This window comes from Caloenas nicobarica, chromosome 8, assembly GCF_036013445.1.
Source record: "Caloenas nicobarica isolate bCalNic1 chromosome 8, bCalNic1.hap1, whole genome shotgun sequence".
NCBI classification, from domain to species: domain Eukaryota; kingdom Metazoa; phylum Chordata; class Aves; order Columbiformes; family Columbidae; genus Caloenas; species Caloenas nicobarica.
The window spans coordinates 4,520,421-4,542,119 of record NC_088252.1 but is presented as its reverse complement, the minus strand read 5'-3'; the positions used below and the strand labels follow the sequence as shown (position 1 = coordinate 4,542,119).

General features: G+C 37.9%; 1 protein-coding gene across 2 annotated transcripts in view; it reads left to right on the top strand.

Moving 5' to 3' along the window:
• STAG1 (STAG1 cohesin complex component) overlaps nucleotides 1-21,699 on the top strand; it is a 185,539-nt gene that overhangs the window by 49,657 nt on the left and 114,183 nt on the right. For both annotated transcript variants that reach the window (XM_065639667.1, XM_065639668.1), the window contains exons 3-4: nucleotides 805-907; nucleotides 10,045-10,209. In XM_065639667.1, the coding sequence (XP_065495739.1) occupies nucleotides 805-907; nucleotides 10,045-10,209 (268 nt within the window). The remainder of the gene's footprint in view (nucleotides 1-804; nucleotides 908-10,044; nucleotides 10,210-21,699) is intronic.

The window sequence follows — 21,699 nt, the reverse complement described above, 5'->3', positions numbered from 1 at the left end:
CAATTACAAGCAGAGTTTCTTCAAACAGCCAGGTCAGTTTTGAAGGCAGAGAAGTAACTCTGCATGTGACTTATGTGAGTGGCGGACAAATGCGGGTAATGTTTTTTCCCTGCTTAGTATGGTCTTAAGTCTAAAACAGGAATGACTCAAAAATTATACTGCGGGCTTCTGTCCTAATAGTTGTTGAGCAATGTCAAGGTTTTTTCATTGTATAAGTAAAAATGTTTTTCTAACTGCAAGAATCATAAATGTCTTCAGATCAAAGTAAGTTTTCTGGTTAGTGCCTCAAGGTCAGTGTTAATCCTCCCTTTATTAACAGCTGCACGATACCATTGTCTTCGAGTGTGACTAAAAACGTGGTGTAACCCGAGTGGGAACTTGTGTAACTGTTCTGGTGGCGTGATAGCTGGACTGGACTCCAGTTTGCTTTCTCATGGCCTTGAAAGCAGCTCGGAAGTAGTTACTAGAAGAAAGTTGATACGAGTGAATACATTGTGGGATGGGTATGTTGAGAATGTGCTGTTTTAATATATCCAGTTTTTAAAGTGTAATGTCGTTTCAAAAGAAGCTGTTAATTTAAATAACTTCCAGTCTATAAAATGACATTCCAGCCCATAAAAAGGTAAGGCTTTTTGCCAGGGCTAATAATGCTTAGTTCCTTCATTTGCAGAATAAATGTGGCAAGCCTTTTAACGCTGACTTTTTTTTTTTCTCTGACTTTGGACTAAATACTTAATCAGTCAGTTATAGATTACTTGTTGATTTCAAATCATTTTAATTTATCTAGTGTTTTTCCCCCCCTAGGGATTCTACAAATGAAACTACTGCACATTCAGATGCTGGCAGTGAGCTTGAAGAAGCAGAAGTCAAAGGAAAAAGAAAAAGGGGCCGTCCTGGCAGGCCTCCAGTATGTGTAATTTAGTTTTGTTTTGTTATGCATCTATTTAAAATTGACTGCAAACTGTTTTTTATCTAATTATCTTGTGGTCACGTAAATAGGCTTTTAATGAGCCCTATGTCAAACTTTATGAAGACTTGTAGTATGAAATATTTATCAGATTGATATACAAACAATGTTTGGAGTCTTTAAAAAGGGACATAAAAATGAGCTCATAATAGCTATTTTTTTCTTTCGTTAGCTACTGATGTGAACATTACAATTTTATTATTATTGTCATATTACAACATTCTTCCAGACATGAAAATAATCTCAGTAAGCATGACCACTTTCTGTTTTGAAAGTTGTAATGGATTTTAAGTGACAAATGACATCCGAGCCATGCTTTTAGTAACTGATGATCTCTTAATGTGAACGGAGGAGTTGCAACATAGTATTAACTAAATGCCTTGGAAGATCTATTAAGACATCTTAAAAATTCATGTAATTGACATACGCTGTGTCTGATGTATAGATTGGGAGCTTCAACCTCTTCTCTAGCATAGTGCAGCAGTCGATATTGCTGTCTGCTCTGTAAGATTTGCTGTTCTTCACTAGTCTTTGCCCATTGCTGGCCCATGAATGGGATCATACAGAAACAATACTCTATTACACATAGTATTTAAGGAGGCTTTCTGTTTTACTTTATAAAATAACTAATTTATTGGAAAATACAGAAAATGTTCTGTGTGTCATGTTGTCCTTCATTTTAGTTCTTCTAGGTCATCAGATGTAATTATCTTGATTATATCACTTGAAGTACACAGTGTGGAATAAGATTTTTTTTGGTGGGAACTTACGTGTGTTTGTTATTAATGGTTTTGATTCTCCTCTTAGTGTTTGTCTATGAGTACACACCCAGTATGAATGTGCTATATATCTATATCTATATATCTATATATATCTATCTCACTAGTAGATTTTTTATAGTTGTTTTTGTGTGGTTGGTGGTGGTTGTTTTTTTTTTTTTGTCGTTGTTGTTTTGGGGGTTTTTTGGGGGGGGAGGGGGGGTTTGTGTGTGTGTGTGGTGTGTGTTGTGTGTGTGTTTTGTTTTTTTTTTTTTATTTTTTTTTTTTTTTATTCTAAAACCTTCCGCCCTGAGGCTGACTCCTTAAGCAGGGCTAGTGAGGCTGTGAGAATGGACAGAACCATGTGTTCCTCTCAAGCGTGCTGGCCAAGCTGGAGCAAACTCTGCCTTAGAACAGTTTCTGGACTTACTTTGGGAGCCAACGTTTTAAATCCTGGGCTTTTCTGGGCATGTTGTGTTCGTTTTTGAAAGCTTTTTAACAGTGTTTCCTACGATGGTACTTATTCTTCATCAGATGGACAGATTTGCTTGCAAACATGAGTTATTTTACAGGAAGTTTAGAGAAGCATGCAGAGAATGGGTCATCTGTTTATATAGCTTGTAAGCAAAGGGCAAAATCAGAAATTATCTTAAGAATATCTTATTAGTACATCTATGAGTTTTTGCAGATCAAATTAAAAAAAAAGATGGTGCAACCTGATTGCTAACCCAGAAGGCTGTCATACTGTAGGAATTTAAGTTAAAGCAACACTAGTGGTGTTTTGTATCTACCACACATTCACTGGAAAGGTGAATGTTGCAAAGGCATTTCTCATCCCTCTGAGTTTATTAGTACATCTATGGGAATACCGGCTGAAGCACTCTACTGGTCCTGCTATCAAGTTTCTACAGGAGCAATTGCACAATATGCTTTGAAGAACTCCAGACTCATTAAGTATATGTGATTGTAAAGTGATGAACATACAGAGGAAGCGGCCATTATTTCATATATAAAGTGATGGTCTGTGAGCTGACTGCTGCTAAGGAGCAAGACCTTAGGGTTATCAGAGATGACTCCATGAAAGCATCATCTTAATACTTGATGGGGTAAAAAAAAAAAAAAACAAATCCAGTCTTAAAACTCTGAGAGAATAAAACATATACAAATACTGTGTCCTTTATAAAACTTGGCTTGCCAAAATTTTGAATACTTTGCACAATTCTGGTTTCTCTTTCCCTCTTGACTTCCACTTCAAAAATCTCAAGAAGGTTATATTAGGACTGAAAGAGGTTCAGAGAAGAGAAACAATGATGGCTGATCATGGAATCAGACTGGGAGGGACCTCAGGGTATCTCATTGCAACCTCATTCTCAGAGCAGAGTCAGCTTTGGGATCAGACCATGTTGCTCAGGGCTTTTCCAGTCTAGTCTTGAAAACCACCAAGACTGGAGACTGCACAACCTCTCTTGGCAACCTGTTTCATTTTATTTCATGAAAAATTTCTCACTTTTAGGCAATCGGAACCATTCTTGCTCCAGTTCATGACTGCTGTCATTTGTCCTCCCACCATCTGCAAAAAGCCTTACAGGGGAGTGTTCCCGGCTCCCAGCTATGTTGGTAGCCCTCTGCTGAACTCGTTCTAGTTTATCAATACCTCCCTCACACTGAGAGGACCAAAGCTGGGCATGGTATTGTGGATATGGGCTAAGAAGTGCTGAGGAAAAGGATATAATCACTTTCTGTGCTACACTGCTATAGTCCTGTGTGTATAGCTCAGGGTGCTGATGCCTTTGCTGCTCAGGCACATGGCTGTCTCAGGTCCACTTTGCTGTCTGCCAAGACCCCAAGTGTTGATGCAGGGATTTATTCCTCTCTTCTTGCATTTGCCCATGTTGAACTTTTTGTGTACTGTTAGCCCAGTCCTCCAGACTGCCAATAAAAGTCTCGCCCTTGATGTCATTAAGCCGTCTCCCTGCCAATTTGGTGTCATCTGCACACTTGACAGGAGCATGCTCCCTCACCCCCTCTCTCACCTCTGATAAAGATGGGAAACCGGACATGTTCCAGTTAGACTTTTGTTGTGCTCCCTCATTGCCAGCACTCAGGTAGAGGATGATTTGTTAACCATGATACTCTGAGCCCAACAGTTCAACCACTCGTCCACCCATCTAGTTGTCTGCCCATCCAGATCACAACTTCCCAATTTGCATATAAGAATATTGTGAGAGACTGTTGAAAACCTTGCTAAAGTCAAGAAAAATGGCATCTGTTGTTCTCCCTCATCCAGAAATTTGGTCATTTTCCTACAGTTTTTTGGGTGTCTTGACAAAATGTATATGTTTGAATACACAATCAAATCCTGCCTTCATAATTGATACTGCAGCAACAGAAAGGAATAAATAAGGTTCTTCAGAAAAAAAAAAAAAGGACCAAAAAGGAAAAAGCCACTCAATGCAATGTCTAGTATCCTTGAGGAGAAATGCAAACACCTTGGAAAGTCTAATCTAAGCAGTTAAATTTAGATTTATAACATCATTTGATGTTAAAAGTCAGGGACTTCATAGCTGAGGTATTGGTTTCGCCAACATTGTATTTCACTTTCCCTCCTCTTCCACGTTTCTCACCTATCCATGTTGCTAACCCATCCACTTTCTTCAGGTGAATTATCTGTTTCTTACAGGAGGTGCAGCCCTGTTGTTTTTCCCCTACTCTTCCATCTGCTAATGTGATTTTTATTTTCTCCACAGGTACCACCTACCTTTACTCTCAGATGTGAAACAGGTTAAAATACTTAGTTAAATTCAGAGCTGTTTTTCTCAGCTGATACTTAGCTTTGATGTTTTTAATTTCTGTTATAAACCTAAAGAAAGGCTTTTCTGCCCAAAGGCTCTACATTTTTTTTGTGGGTTTTATTCATTTGTTGTTTTTTTCTTCTCCCCCCTAACTAAAATATTATGGTCTAGTAAGATTTTATCTCTCCTCACAAATGCTTATTTGCTGATGTCCTCAGGCTGTCACAGCTACCGTGACACATCTACGATAAACATATTGACCTCTTTTGGAAAGAGAGTTTACTCTTCTGTGCTGTTTTGTCTAGCTGCGTGCCTCTATTATGGAGCTGGACACAATGTACTTCATCAAATATATGTATGTATTTATTTTAAATAGGTTTTTGCTGTGCTATTATAGAATGGACTTGAGCTATAACCAGGAAGATGGACTACTACTGGAGGATTTTCCAGACTTTTTTCCAAAGGCAGACAGTTCTCTTTGCAGATTTGAGACTTTTGTAAGGAGATGGTCCTCATTTGAAAATTTGCCATTTGTAGCAAATAACTCTTCAGTTCATAGAGAACCTTAATATTTTGGAGAACCTTCCCTTCCTCAAAATGCTGCCTTCCAAGTTGCCCTTCCACTTCTGCAAGAGACTGTTCTAGTGAGTACTTGACTGAGTAGATTAGATAGTCAATTTGCAAAGAGATTAAGTGCATTGGTCTTTCAAAATAATTCTCAGAATCTAACCTGGTGGTCCTTAATTCACTGACCCTTGCTGTGAATGTAGCAGGAGTTGCACCATGTCCTGTTCTAGCACTGACAGCGGCTGAACCTGGTCTCCCCCTTGCCCATGTCCATTTCTAAACACAGTCTTGTAGACCAGATATGTATGGAATGACTGGCCAATGTATTCATGTATTGTATTTGCTGCATGTATTCATGCCATACTGTATGTGAGCATGCCATCTGGATATAGATTTAGTGAATTGTATAGAGTGTATTTAAGAAGTGACCTATGATAGTTCTCTGGTTGAAGCTGCTGAGTAACACTGGCCAAAAATGCCCTTTTTTTGGTCTGCTGCATTATTGAAATACGTGTGTATGGATGCGCTCTTCTGTTGTAGGCAGGGGATTTGAAAGCCCAAGGGCTTATGATGTGATGCAGCTTTCACATTAGTGGGCTCGGGCTCAGATTATTTATATATCTATCCTTTTTTGTCTTCTCTCCTGGATCAATGCTCCTTGTTTAATGTTGTCAGTATGTTTTATTTTAACCTACGTGAGCTCAGAACAGTTTGACTTAAACCTCAGCTGTCAGAGATTGAGAGAGATCCCTGGCTATATTTCAACGTTGAAGTAGGAGTAGGCAGATTAGCCTCTGACTCAGAGGACAAGAAACTTCAGTCTGCCTGTTCCAGAAGTGGCAATTCTGAGATCTCTGCTGGTGCGTCTCTCACCCCATACTCGGGTCTGCAGCATGCCTTTCTCCAGCTCCTCTCCTCAGATTCTTTTTTTAAGGCAAGATGGAGGAGCAAGGCATTTCTGATCCTTTTGTCCCCAGCGCTGACTGTACAGTTTTGTTTTCAGGTCCTTTTGTGTGGAAGAGATAGACAACAATACCTTATCTTTGCATTCATGTGTGAAATTTTAACTCTTGGCCTTTTTTTAGTCTCATAGCATGGATGTTAGATACTGCAGGGGGTTGAGTTTTCCTTCTAGTTCCAAACCATACATGTGCTGATTAACAGTAGGAAGGAATCCTCTGGGAAGAATTTTTTTTCGTGATAGTCAAGCTTGGTTTGGTGTGAGTTACATCAGTGTCCTGTTTCGGCTTGGTATTTTAGGTCTATCTATTAAAATGGATGTGAATAAGACTTCATGTAGTTCTGTGAAAATGCAGTGCACATACAGCCAGCATGTGAAGACTTCCTTATCCTGCCACTTGTAGCTTCCTGGTGGAGGAATCTTAATGGCATTAGAAGTTTTCCTTTTAAGCTTTTGATGGGATGGTGCTTGTATTTTTGGCAATCTAATCTATTCTTCATTTTTCCAGTGGAAATTGTCTCTTCTTTTTTTTTTTTTTTTTTGGTAGCAGTTGCCTCAGCTAAAAGAAGTGTTTCAAGCATTTATTGCAGACTCTCTTGATTCTTTAAGATTACTTTTAGAACTCTTAAAAGGCTTTTAAATAAAGATGAAAAAAGCAACACTGCCTCCTCAACACTGCGTCTCTGTTTTCTTTTTTTCATGTTCTAAGCTGCATGTACTACAGCTGAAGCAGCTCTGTACACACTGGATGTGAGGGGGCCTGCATCTGTCTTTATTTGCAGGATGAAGCTTTTCACGGGGAGCACCTTATTTGTTTCTGTGATGAAAAAGGTACCACAGGACTGACTCTCTGCATCCAAGAACTTCTCCCTAGATAATCACAATGATGTTATGAAGTGTGCAGTAGCCTTCTTTTTTAAATGGGGATTAATTCTGGAATAGCTCAGACATTATCAGTTTTCCACTTAACACAAGGTTATGATGCAGGGGCCTCTCCAGGTGATATGCCTTTGAAAGAAAAGTTCTTCAGTCTTACTCAAGTGGAAGGTTAAAAAGCTTCTTCCAGCTATCTTGAGAAATGGGGTATTGCTTTAAATTACTTACTGTATGAATGCACATAGAGGCCATCATTTAAGGTGGTGGGTTAGGTGGAGTTACTGACCTGTAACACTTTTTCTTTGTGAAATGCATCAAATCAACTTGGGGAATGTTAATGGAAAATGTCAAGCTGCTTACACTTTTTTTTTTTTTAGTGTATGAATTAACTTTCTCGTTATTACTTGATTTTACATATGTGGGTCACTTTTTTTTCCACAATAATTTTAAAGACATGAAAAGTATTATCTAGCTAATTTATTACAAAATTCTGAATTGTCATCATTTTAGTTTAATTACAGTCAGTGTTAAGTATTGTGTTTCCTGTTTGCTTTAATTTAAGCTATAATGCGACAGGTAAACCATGTGATTGGTCATCAATATGGCCATTTTAGAGTTACTTTTGAAACTTCTGAATTTCCCAATGCAGGTGTGTATAAATCCTCAGCTTTAGTTGTTCTCAGTTGAATTTACTGCACAGATCTGAAAAAAGAATTGGTAACTTCTGTTTTCATTTGGCAACTCAGTACTTTTTTGACACTACCACCAGTCTGACCACCCTTCTCTAGTATCTCTCCACCTGAAGATTATGTTAATTCCTGCCTAACTCAGAAAGTTCTAGTTTGGGATTTTCTTCAGTTTCTCAGTGCAGAATCCTTTGTCTGGTTATTTTGTCTCTTGAGGCAGGATTCAATACAGATCCTGCATCTGGATTTAGCTAGCCGAGCTTGGATGCAGAATGGTTTTTGTTAAGTGAAAGACTTGGTTTCTCCACTGTGAGAGATTTTCTTGTTGTCAAAAGAAAATCTGTACCAGAGAGAAACTTCATTCAAGTAGACTCAGTACTAGATCTGGTGTTAATTCAGGTCCAGGATATTGAGATAATTACTTGGGCTCGAAGAATCTGGCTCTGTCCAGTAATTCTGTGAAAAGTACATCTGTCGCTTATTTCTGTAGCTCTTTGAGAGCTCACTGGTGTTCTCAGCCTTCTAATTCAAACTGAGTCTTGGTCAAAGCACCACCTTTCCTCAGGATACCTGACAAAAGTGGAATTTAAACCGAGCATTTGTGTTTTGTCATTACTCATTTTGAGAATGTGCACGCTGGTCCATAGTATTCACACCAGTGTAGGTGGCATTTCCAGTAACAAGTTACCTTTGGATGTGTGCATTTCACATCCATCTCCTACTTGCTTTCCCTTCATCCTTGCAGTGTTTAACGTCTCCCTTTGAATTACACATTGCGAAAAACTGTATAGAGGAGGCTTGCATGAGCTTCTGTGGAGGGTGTCAACTTGCCCTCCTGCTTTCATTTAACAGTACTTAAAGCTAGTGGAAGTGTTTATGGTTTACTGTCACCCAGATTGAATAAGCACATGGATTATATATCTCAAAAGACTCAATTTACTTCTAATTCCTTACCATTTTATTAAATAGTGATCATATGTCTCTTTGGAGCTCAAAAATGCTTAAACATTTCATGTATTGATAGCTTTCTTGCTGATAAAAGCAGCTTTGCACATGTTTAAAAATTCATTGAGGGAGAACACATATTCTTCTTGATCATAAGTGCAGTTGTTATCCAAAAAACTTTTCACAGAGACTGTACGGTTATTTTAAGCTTCCGAGTTTGCATTTGTATGCAAGTCCTTAACTGAATATTTGCAAGAGGCAGATGCAGTTACACTCTACCTTGCCCTTTTCTTTAGTTCTCTGCCCCCACCAGCAGTAATCCCTGTTAAAGTAAGGGGAAAGCTAGACTGCTGGTCTGCCTCTACCAGCTCTCTTCCAGACATGAGATCCCTTTTCTTTGCAGGAAAATTCCTAATGGGTCTGTAATGGGAAGACACAACCAAAAATGTTGACTTTATGTTCTTTACTAAAAGATTTAATAGAAACTGGCTGACAGTATACTCATGTAAAAGGTACCATGAGGCTATTGTCCTAAATGTAATCTTCAAGTGCTAGTGTGTTCTTTTCTTTATCATAGTTCTTCAAAATAGCTTCATTGTTCTGTGGAAAACAACAACTTTTGCTTTTGTCTTCCTCACAATAGGGAGAAAGAACAGAATATGGAAGTAAGACCATAGCAGGAATCTAATGTTATTTTTGCATAAAGTGACTTAAATTCAGAGCAAACTGTTCACTAGATGACTTCTTAGAAGTGGGTTCTATACCACCTGATTATAAGCTTGAAGAATCTGGAGAAAATTGACATTAAATAGTTTAGATTCACAGGGAAAATGTTTTAACTCATAAAAATTTGAAGGAAGGGGCTATTATGATGATTACGAAATCTGACTATAACTTAGTGATTCAAGTCAAGTTGAAGTGCTGACTATGTACATATTTTCTTATAAATGTTGTATAAAAATGAGAACACAGGAAGTGAATGTTAATAAGGCAAGTGTATTTTTAGTAACTTATTGTCTTCCAGAGGTCATTAGTTATTCTAGAAGTGTGCTAACATAAAACACTTTTTCTGTCCTGTCTGTAATTTACTGCCATTTATTCAGTTTTAGTCATGTTGTTGACTATCTCTTTGTGTTGAATAAGACTACTACAGGTATTGATGTGAACTGGTACTCCAACATTGGGAATTCACTGCTACATACTTTGCGGCTTTTAAGTCATGCCTTAAAAACTACTGATAAATAAAAATACATTTATCTGACTGGATAAAGCCCTAAGCAGCCTGGTTGAATTTCATAGTTGACCCTGGTTGGAGCAGGAGGTCAGGCTGGAGACCTGAGATCCCTTCCAGCCTGGCTTATTCTGTGACACTTGTGCGTATATACATATGTGAGTGTATAAATGTGGGTGTAGTATGTATGTATAAGGATCAGTTGAGTGATTTCAGATATGGCTATAATAAGTTTTCATTCTGCTGGTTTTCTTTGCCCAGTCTGCCACTAAGAAACCTCGGAAGTCTCCAGCAGACAAGGGTCGTCCTGAATCTGGAGCTAGAGCAGCAAGTCGTGGAAGAGCTAATGGCCACCCTCAGCAGAATGGAGAAGGGGACCCTGTCACTTTGTTTGAGGTGGTTAAGCTGGGGAAGAGTGCTATGCAGGTAAAATAACTAATTGTGTTACACCTTCACAATTCAGGATATCCTGACTGTAGAAGTTCAGTCTAATCTATGCTTTTGTAAACTATTGTATTTTTTCATAACCTGTATAGGTCCAATAGACTGCATATGGTAAAGGGACAGAATGTGCTTTGAGTTAATGACTGTCATATGTACTTCTGACAAAAGACAGATCAGAAAGTCTTGTATTTCAAATTCTCCTTTATTTTTTTCATTACTTCCAAATTGGAAATATGTGTTGGTATTAAGCAGTCTATTAAAGAATATCCTTTAATATGTTTTATATGAGGAAAAAGTATATGATATTAGTGATAGATCCAAGGCTTTTTTGGTTTGCTTGTTTTTTCAAAAATACCTGCTGACACAAGCACTTTTGAGAACTTTGCGCTACAGGTTGCATTCTTCTTGCCATCCCCACCAGAGCAGCAGATGAAAGCTAGACTAGTTGCCTGGACTTCCTTAGTCTCTGAGGGCCAAAGATGGACACATCCTGAAGGCAAATTTTTCACTGTAAAATAAATATATATAAGATAGTTGTATTGAATTCCTTCTGGAAGTGTTTCCTGCTCCTTTATTAATTTCAGAGGTCTCATAGCATTTATTGGGCCAGATGAGTCCGTGCCTCAAGAACCTCTATAGATTATTGTTGTTACCAGTACTTGTATGCCTTTACTAAGCTGCTCTGTGTCAGCTATTGTTTTTTTGGCACTCAAAGGAGAAACAATGGGCTCAAAACACTCTTAATCCGGTGCAGTGCAAAGCCAACAGTTGTTCCTACTGAAGGATTGTTTAAGCAAACCTCCTTTACTTTGCATTTCAACAGAACAGGGCTCATGCAATATCTGTTAGTTTGTTTTGAATTTGTGGTGCTAACTAACCTGAGAACATTATAAATTGGGAAAATTAGGGGCCAAGTCCCATTTGCAATATTACTTTTAGTGTAGCTAAAAGCTAAATTTACTTAACTCTCAAAGGAATCTAGTCTTCCAAATGAGTGAAAGCTGTTGAAAATTTTTTTTCTCAGTCTCAAATTTGTGGAAGGTCTGAGCTGTAATTTCTAAGTAGTAATATACAGGAAGAAAATGAGAATTTTTATTCTTCATAGTTACTGTATTTACAGTTATTCAGGATTGACCCTTCTTATCTAGTAGGTGAAGACAGAACAAATTTACTACTAACAAAGCTACAGATTGTTTGTGCCTCTTCTTCCTACACATTTAAAGTCAGGGCTTCCAACTTTGCTTGGTTTTCAACACTTTCTCAAATTGAATTTTTGGCAGGATTTGAGGAAACATCTGGAGTCTGTTTTCTGCTTTTACTGTGGTACAAAACATACAATGTGTGTTATGTAGTATGTTTGTCTTAGAGTTATTGATATTTGCAGGAGCCAAATGAAGAGGAATGGTTGGTTGCTTTGATATTTGATGACTCTGTGTGGAATTAACTTTGATACATTTAATCTATTTCAAAAGAGATGTCATCAGAAGTCTCCTGCAAATGAAATGCTAAAAATAAATTGTCTACATGTTTGTGTTAAGGAACCTTTGGAATTCAAATACAAAGGAATTGTTTAGAGAAATTTCATGTTTGTATATGCATGTATAGATGGGCATGTGTCCATATATTTGTGTATCTGTTCATGTGTATATCTACCTGTGCACGCACATGTTTAAAATGTGCCTGGCCTACGAATATGAGAAAGAAGTAGACAAGTAGACAGCACATTTTAAGCAGTGGAGAGATGATAAGCAAATAGTAAAGGAATAGGCAAGTTTATTTGAAGGCCTGGCATGTAAACAGGCATAAGTGACTTGAGCCATATTTAGGAGTACCAGTCCTAATTTCAAGAGTATGTGTCACTTTGTACATCCTTGAAAATTTTACTATTGGTAAAAAATATTCCCCAAAAAAGTAAGAAAGAAACCCTGTAATGGGAAAGAGGATGCAATTAAAATGTGATTTAGTATTTTTGTTTAACTTGCACTTCTGGATGATAATCCAATGTGAAGCCAAGGTTCTATAAACCAAACTTACTAGCATCGTTATACTTTTCTTTTTCCTTAATAGCTTGGGGATTTTGATGTAACAATTAGGAATGCCTTTAATTAGGAATGCCTTTTCTTTTTTTTTTTTTTTGTAGATTCAATGCAGATTTTTTTTTTGTGGTTCATTTTAGAAATTTTGTCAGTGTTGCCAATTTTCAGAGAAGTGTCATATATTTGTATTTGTCAGAACCTACTATTTCTCAATATTTAGTCTTTTTCCTGTTGTACAAACCTACATTTTTCTATAGTGCCCCTAAGTTTGCTTCCAGCAATGAAAACACAGAAAAATTCAATTAATATATTCTGAGTGTCCATGGGAATTTTACTTTTTGTGGTTTCATTTCTGATCTATCTGCTCCTGCTGTTTGCTCTCAGGATTTATTTTAGTTGTTAGACTTTTTTTTTTTTTCTGGCTTTGTGTTGCCAACTTATGGAAGTCTGTAGCAGAATTGAATTCTCGCTTCTTTTAAGTTTGTCCTTTATTTTGGTTCTCATAGCAGGATGCATTTACTTCTTCTCTTCAGGCTTATTGCTGTTTGGTTCTTACAGGGAAACAAGGTTAGGTTAATGTTTTGTTATTTCAAGGATACATAGCTTCAGAGCTGTTCTTTGCATATACATCTTTGCCTCTTTTGAAGTGCTAGTTGTGTCGGTGTTAAGTCTCATTTGAACTCTGTAAATCAATTTGATACCCACATTAACTTGGTATTGGATTGTTGTCAGTGGTTTTTAATTTGCTCTGTAACCTCTTGTACAGTTAGTTGTTTCAGAAGTTTTTCTGTTGGCAACTCTCGGTGTATGAAGTGTGATATGACCTGCTGGTCATGTTTTCTGTGGGTATGTTTTCTTAGTCAGTTAAGATTGTTCATAGAGCTTTTTTAGGCGCTCTGCTTTTTTTTCTTAGGCAAACATGATACTCTTCTGGTTTTTTGGTCATTTGCCCCTTATGTATTTATTTTCTTAAATATTTTTATATTTCCGCACTCTAAACCTCCGTATGCAGAACAGACTCTATCACCATTTCTCTTCTGCTAAACTGCCTGAGTTTACGCTGAGAGTAGAGAAGGGTGTGGGTGAACCCCCCTCCTCCAGCTGAGCCCCCAGGACAGAGCCAGACTTTCAGCCTCAATCTTCATAGGCGCTTCTGCATTGGCCTCTGACCCTGGCATTAAGTTGGCAGTGAAGTAAAGAGCGTGTGATGATCTCAAAGGTTGTTTAAGCCTCAGTTTGAAAATTTCTCATAAGTAGATTATGACCAATTAGCTGTAATGAAGGTTGTATTTCTGTGTTGGGCAAACCAAGCTTTTTTCTTGTGTGCAGAGAGGATTTGTGCCTCCCCAGAACATCAGAGGGAATCATCAGTAATTTTGAGAGGTGTTCAATACCAAAAGATGAACAGATCTATGTTTTGATTGTTCCGTAATATTATGGGTGTTACTAGTTACCCTTAATTGATGTTAGCAGTTCACAACAGGTTAGAGCCTGATTTTGGACAAAAAATATTTAACCCCAATGCTTATGCTTAGCTAATAAAAGTAATTTTGGTGTCAGTTAGACGTGATTCAGAGTACATATGGCTCCATTATATGCCAACAAACATTGCAGGGTATGTATCTAAAGATATATGTTGAAATTGAATTTTTCATTGTGCCACCAGTTCTTTGTCTCTGCAGAAGTCAAGAACGTATGTGGTTCTTTACTGTTCTTGTCTGCACAGCTTGGCACACGTGGATTTGAGTCCTTTGAGGTTCCCTCCCTGTTCGAGTGAAGCTGTATTTGTAGCACTGCTTACCCTGTCATGAGAAGTTTTCTTTGTTTCTTAAGTCTTAGCTCCTCAGATTTTTTGTTGTCTTTGCACCTATTGGGCTCTTGTTGGCAAGCTGTGACTCTTGTTCACAGTATTACGCTGGCTAGAAAGTTTGAGTATCAGAACAGGAACATCGTGAGATCTCTTTTGCCCTTCAGTTGCCTATTTGAATTGATTAAAAATCTTTCATTAATATTAATTTAAAACATTTCTGAAATACTAACAATATTTTCAGTGTTATACTGATTTTCAGTGTTTTTTCACCTGTCGTAGACTGAGGTTCAAAATTAGTACATGCAATAATAAAGGGTATGCATCCCCTGTAATTATGCATTTGATCTGTTGCAAATAATATGAAAGAGGTAAAAGAAAACAGTCTGACCATTTTCAGCAGTGCTCTTTATTTGTTCTTTATGCATTAGCATCTTACTGGCCTGGTTGCCGGTTCTTTTGTCATAATGTTTCAGGTTTGGATGACTTTTAGTCATGAACATCTGTATCTGAAATTATTTTCAGATTGAAATTCCTACTACCTCGAGTATCTTTTTCTATCACTTTGAAATGTGATGATCTGTATAACAAATGCAAGATAGTCAGTTCTTCCAAAGAGCTGATATGTCATTATGCATCTTGTTAATATGGCATATCCTATATAATTTCAGCATTTTTTGTATTTTCATAGCATTTGGGGCCAAAATAGACCATTACTACCCCCCTGCATGACTCAGACCATGAAATTACACCCATTCCTGTATTAAGCCAACAGCTTCTTTTACAACCCTCATTTTTCTATAGTAATAGTAATATTAGTTTCTGTTAATTAGATGTTGGGGTGGGCCCACCTTAGCGAGTGTAGAGGCAGAGTCAAAGCTTGGAACATCATTGTTCTCCCTAAGGTCTAACTGCTCTCCAATGCTGAAGTCCCAGTGACTGCACAGCTTTATCAGCTGGTTCCTAACATATTCTGCATGGGTTAAGCTTTGCTTTGCTTCCTTCTCTCAACTGCCTGGAACTGTGTCTTACAGTTATTTAACTCACATAATTGCTATGCAATATAGATAATCCCAATGCTCCTTAGTCCTTCCAGTGTTTCTGGTTAAGAAGAATTGTTATTTGCCTGCTGTAATCTTGTACAAACTGAGGCGGTTGTTGAACAGATTGATCTCACCTTCTCCCATGTCTACAGCTGATGGTTTTTACACCTTTCCTGTGTGTTGTGTAGTCACACCAAGAAATAGATTTAGTTAGAACCTGGCACTTTGGTAGATTTCTTCAGCCGGATCAGTTCCCTGATTCAGCTCATCTCTCACAGCAACTCGGACTTATTCTTGGTTAGAATGACTGCATTACCATCACTGTATCTACCTTATTCAGGAGGAATTGTATTTTACTTATATGCTTTTACACATATACTTGAGCTTAAAACATCAGAGCAGCTGTAACTGCATTGTACCAAGATTCAAATATCTTACATCTGACAATGGCAGTTAAGAAAGAGAATTGGAGGGCAAAAAAAGTATTTTGGAAATTCTCCCTACCTCTGTTTGCAGCTCAGGGTGAATGTGGCATTTGTGTTTTCAGTAGCGTTAATGGCTTTCTCTTCCCTGAGTTTGTCTCTTCTCCCTACTAGAGCTCCCCTTTCCTGGATAGTGTCTCTGCATCTGCCTCAGTTGTTTCTGGGAGAGTAGGTCAGTGAAGATTGACAATATCCAGACATATGACATTATCTGTGTTTTCTGTGTCAAAGGCATGTGTTAGTTTAATTGTCCTTTGTTGTATTTTAACAATGCTGCATTGTCCAACTTGAAGGATGGATGATAACTCTGGGTTTCCTCAAACTGTCTCAAACTCCTTAAAAGTTGAAGTATGCATTCTCTAAAGTTTACAGCATAAAATAACTGCAACTATTATTGCTACTTAAACTAATATTTAGTTTCCATATTGCTAGATGGATTTCTTCTGCAGTCTAATCTTGCTTTGCTTGTGGTTGTATGCTACTGAATTAAAAGAGAACCAAAATCAGAACTAGGTACATGTTTCCGTGCTTATACTAGGAACAAATTAGCAACCAGTTGAAGCATTAATTAATTAGAAGGGTATCCCTTATTACCAAATGAATTTTTCTGCAGTCATCACATGAGACTTCTTTCCCCTTGCGGTGTAATAAGATGTAGGATGATTTTGCTGTTAATGTGAACGCACTTACTAGTAGTGCAGTGTGTGAAGGCATTTATACTCAAAAATACCATTATACTTAAAGCCAGAGAGTCTCTTGCTCTCTAGAATGTCATAATTTTTGAAGTATCTGCGGTGATCCGTGAGCACTTTAAAAGTTGCGCTAGCAAAGGAACTTGAATGGTGTTTTTTAATGAATTGATGAATCTCTCCTGTTGGAATAGCCGATTTGTTTCTGCACTCCTCTAAGGATATTTTTATTCTTGTGTTCAATGTATTGAGCAGTTCTGATGCTTTGTAGCATCTCTTTGTAGCCCGTTGGAAAATGTGTAACAAGCCAATTGAGAGAGATTAGCGCCCGCAAAAATTCTGTACCGTAGTAGAAAATCCGTTGAGTGGTCCACTCATCATTTTTAAGGACTCGGGTAAGGAAACGCAGCTCTGAGCATTGTGGATCTGCTGCGACCACTGTGCTCATCCTCAGTAGTTTCTGTGACTCTAATCCATTTGAAAGAAGAATTTTTCCCTTTTTATACACGCAAGTTTAATGCCAGCTAAATTGTGCCATTCTAATACTCTCATAAGAGAACTGAATATTTTTTTCTTTCAGTAGTGCTTTTTTCTCTCAAAGGGTTCCATATAATGTATTACACTGATTTCCCCACATAATGATACTTAGTGTCCATTCTACTGCAGAGAAATATGTATTTATATGAAATGCCAAACACACACATCTCTGTATGGAGAGTTTCATTTGGAATAAATACTTATAAGATTTTATTCCTTCCCTTCCTGTGCTTCAAGGGGGAAAAAAAAAAAAAAAGTCATATAGGTAGACACTACATAGAGCAGATTTTCCCATCTTCTCCTGTGATGAAGAAACAAGAAACAGGTACTGTAGCATTAAAGTAAGTGTTTGTTGTGTTGGTTTTTTTTTTTGTTTTTTTTTTTAAAAAAAAGAATCATTTTGACGTTTCAGAAAGTGCTTGCTAGGTGTTAATAAAGTGTGAACTCTTTCATAATTTAGAATTGCCACCTTTAGAGAGAAAATAAGAAAAAACCTCAATCTATGGTTCTTTTTATTAACCTTATGTTAGGTTTTTCAGTGGGTGTATTTTAGACTTACTGGCTACAATTTGGAATGCAACCAGTTATCTTGAAGTCTAATGCACAAACTTAAACTGCACATACTTTCACATGTTAGGAACCACCTTCTCTGCAGCAATTAATTACTTCAGTCTTCACAAAATTTGACCTTAAAAGACTTTTATTCTTTTTTAAAAAGCCTGCACAGATTTACTATAAAAAACTTGTACGCAGAGCATTCGAAGTCTTTCACTTCTTCCCTTTCTTTCCTTGTGTTTTTATTTTCAGTATACTCTCTAAGTTCTTCACACTGTCTGTTAAAGCATGTTTTCTAGCTTTTATCTTCTCTTCAGGCTGCTCTTTACACAGATAATTGAAATCTTCAATTTCAATGGGCTTTCCTTTTTTGTTTTAATAAGCTTGGAATTTCATTTCAGTAACTTTTTATTTTTGGCAGAAGATGTTAGTGTAAGGCATACTGCCTTGCTTTTGGGGTTTTTTTTCCTTCCTTTAATGTAAACATGCTGTGCACCCATTCTGGAGCCATTTTTTGTTCTGTCATATTCACTGTAAATGAAGCGTGTCCACAACAAGTTCTATGAAATGGCAAATTATTTAATCATACTTGATTTGCCTCGGTTTACAGTTGACTCAGATCTTACACTTGAACATGTGCTTTGTATATAGTGTCATTTGTTTTCACTTTGCGTTAGTAGCACTGCTGCCAAATTGTTACTTAATTTAAATTGTGAAATAGCTTGTTTTTGAAATCAACTTTCATTAATATTTGGTGAGTCTGCGCTAATTTGCACGAGCTGGCAAGGTATCATTTGCAGTTAGTCCCTCTGGTTCCTCTAGCACTTAATGCTCTTACATGTAGTAATGTTTTTGCACAGAAGGAATATGAAATGGATTCATAGCTGTAAAGCCTCCAGGAGGTAATAAGATAACTAGCTTCATTATTTCGTTCATTGCATCAGACTTTTGCTTTTACTGGCAATCCAAGCTGCTGTTTCTCTTCAGTACCATAAAATGGTCCAATTTATCTTTTAGCAGACTTTGAGATGTGAAGGTCAATATATCTGCAAGTCTCCCTGATTGATTTAAAGTTGTTTATTCAGACTATGGATCTATTCTGCTACTTGCTTGACTTAGTTTAAGCTTCTTATTTCTGTAAGGTTGCCTTTTTGGCATATTCTTCAAATTATGCTGCATGGTAGTTCTTAAAACAGAGTCACCAGAGAGTTCATTTCTGTGAGTTTCTCTTGAAAGCTGTTACCAACTTTTGAAAACCTCCATACTGGCTCTATATTTGTACTATATATCATCTGCTATTTGCAGAAGGCCTTGATTTTTCACTCAGTTCTCATAAGAATACAAGTATTTTCAGTTTTAAAAAATACATGCCTAAAAATCTCATTTTTGCAATATGTACTTGTATGGACTTGTTATGCCCACTGACCCAGAGATGTGGTGCATCTATGTGTATCTATATATGTACATATATATGTATATGTGTATATATACATGTATAGCTGTTTTCTGGCATCAGGGAGTGAAAGGGGATCATGTGGGTGTTACTGGAGCAGTCTTGAGCTTTGATCTATTTAACTGAACTAAATGCTTTTTTACTTTGCTTAGAATTTAGTTCTAGTACTCCTTGCCTCCCTCCAGTCTGGTAATGAATTGGAGAAGCTAAAGATTTTTGTGCAAGTTCTCATTTGTTGTGCTTCAGAAGCTTGTTGCCAGGGGAGCCTTTTCCTTGTGCACGTGCATTGAATTTGGTGGATCCTAAAAGCACGGATTTCCTGCACCTGGGCAGAGTGCTGCAGCACATGTGCTGTAGATCTTGTGCTTCCCGGGAATGCTGAATTTAGCATGTATTTCATGTGCAGCATGCAAGTGCACGTGTCTGTGTGGTAAATCCATGCTCTGTCCTGCATCTGAATGGAGAAAACATCTGGAAGCAGATGGGCACCACCAGAACAACCCATGCAATCTATTCCTACCATCTTTTCTAAGTGCTTTGCGGAAGTAGGCAACAAGACTCTTGTGGAGATTAATTCTGCCAGTGGACGGAGCCCAGTTCCAGCTACCTCCTTTCCAAAGAGCTGTCTGGTCCTTCCCTCGGCTGGTTACCACCTTCACTTCAGGGTCAGTTCTGTATTTGGGACAGATGGCAGGGAAGGGCCAGGGCAGGATATCTGTGGGCAAGTTGGTGACCAAATGTGGGTTGTTGCTGTGAGAGCTGTTCATGTTGTTTGCTCTTTGCTTATGTCTGAGCAGTTCTTGAAAACAGGGTGACTGGTTAGAGGCATCTTAACAAGATAAAAGCAGCTGGGAGGGTTTGCTGTAACCTGTGGACTGTTGGTTAGAAAACCTTGGTTTTAATAGGAGTAGTTTCTCTCTATGCATATTTATGCAAAATAATTCCTTTTCTGGCAATGATTGCTTGTTATACCAGTTACTACACTATTACCTGTTGTTTGATTTCTTTTTCTCTCATATTCTATCTTTTTCTTGGTATTTTGATTACTGCTGTTTTTTCTTGGTTCAGTTGATACTTGTCTCTATTTTAGGTCTGATGTGTATAGTTTTTGTTTTTTCATCCTAGTGTTTTCAGTTTTTATAGCTCTTTTTTGTTACATCAAAAGTGAACAGTTTGATTAAGTTCCAACTGTTGTAGCATATGTAGTCTGGCTTCATTATCTCCTGTTGCCTTAAACTGTAATCTCTCAAAAAATTTACCAACAAGCATGCCAAGTGTGCATGAGGGGTTGAATGATTTAGATCTGTGGGTGTTATTTTGGTTCTGATACACTGAAAATACCCCTCTCTTTTTTAGGGATTAGCGAATGTAATATGTGTGATTGTACTGATGCTGACAGGTCAGGTGTCTGTACATGACTTGTCACCCTGAGCTCCTCAGACAGTGGAGATGTACGTAGTGTAATAAGCAGCATTTTTAGGCAGGAGCCATCTCATTCCCACTATGTGTACCTGCTCTAATGGATGAATTATGCAGACAGCTCTGCTGAATATTGACTCTATATGTGTATGCATACGTGCACATATATATACACTATTTGAGTATAGAGTGACCAGCTTGTGTGACCACATGAGTGTGCATGTAAAGTTAGGTAAAAGGAATCCAACCCAAACATTCAAGATTTTAGTTAAAGCTTTGTCAGTCCTCTGCTACGTCCGGCTGACGCAGGAGGTAGTCTTTGCTTGCTGTCCCTGCTCAGAACCTTCACTCTGATTTTGTTGCTTTCTTTACCTCCTGCTGCCACTAAAGACTCTGCATTGCCTCAAGTCTGGTCCGTGAGTCTTGAGATCAGCTGCTCATCTTTATTTTTCTGTGAATCGCATTATGGTTCTGGGTCTCAAAAAAAAAAAAGGCACTATACTAGATAGGACAAAGTAGGCCCTTAGCATCCAAGGACATAGCATGTCCCTCACAATTTTAATTGTATGAAGAGACAAAAATTACCAGAAGGGAGATGCAGAAACGAAATTGAAAGATATTCCTCCAGATCTCTCCACTCTGCTCCTGTTTTTTTTTTTTAGTCCAGATGGGTCCATTGGCAACATATGTAGCACAGTCCAGAAACAGTTGCAGTGGTATAGCTGAAGGGGCAGTATGTGTAGGAAGAAACAGGACTAAGACTGAAAATGAGAAGGAATTTCTCAGGCCAGCCTTGCTTCTACAGGGGATGTTTTATGTGAAACGAGGCTGCGGACAGTGCACAGATGCTGACGAGCTAGTTATTAGCACTCAGGAAACATCTGAGTGTTCATAAAACATATGAGATTTCCCAGGCTCATAGAGGAATATAGTAAACTTCAGAAACTGTTTGGAGATGTGTGACAAGAGTGAGCAAAGATAAAGATATGGAAGTATTTCTGTGTAAGCCCCACAGCACAGAGTAAGATTATTCTGCCTGAAAAGAGGTGACCAGATGGAAACATGGGCTTGAGGGTTCTTTTCTCTTCTTCCATAAGAACTAGGTGGCATCAAATAGATCTAGCAACTGGCAAGTTTAAAACAAAACGATTATTCTTTTTTTGCAGTGCATAATTAACACTTGAGACTCATTGCTGCAAGATGATGTAGGTATAAAACTTCGTAGTTCAGACAGACACATTCATGAGAAAAGAAGTACGGTAGGGTCTTAAGGATCTGTGAGAGTAACTCGAAGGTATCAGTGTATTCTTGCCCTATTCTTATGCTTTTCCCTACATGTATAAGCCCTGTTGGGCAGGTGAACCTCTGCTCTGACCCAGCACAGATGCTGTTTTCTTCAGTGAAAGTAACAGCTGCTGGTAATTACATGTTGTTCTGATATCTGTGCTAAT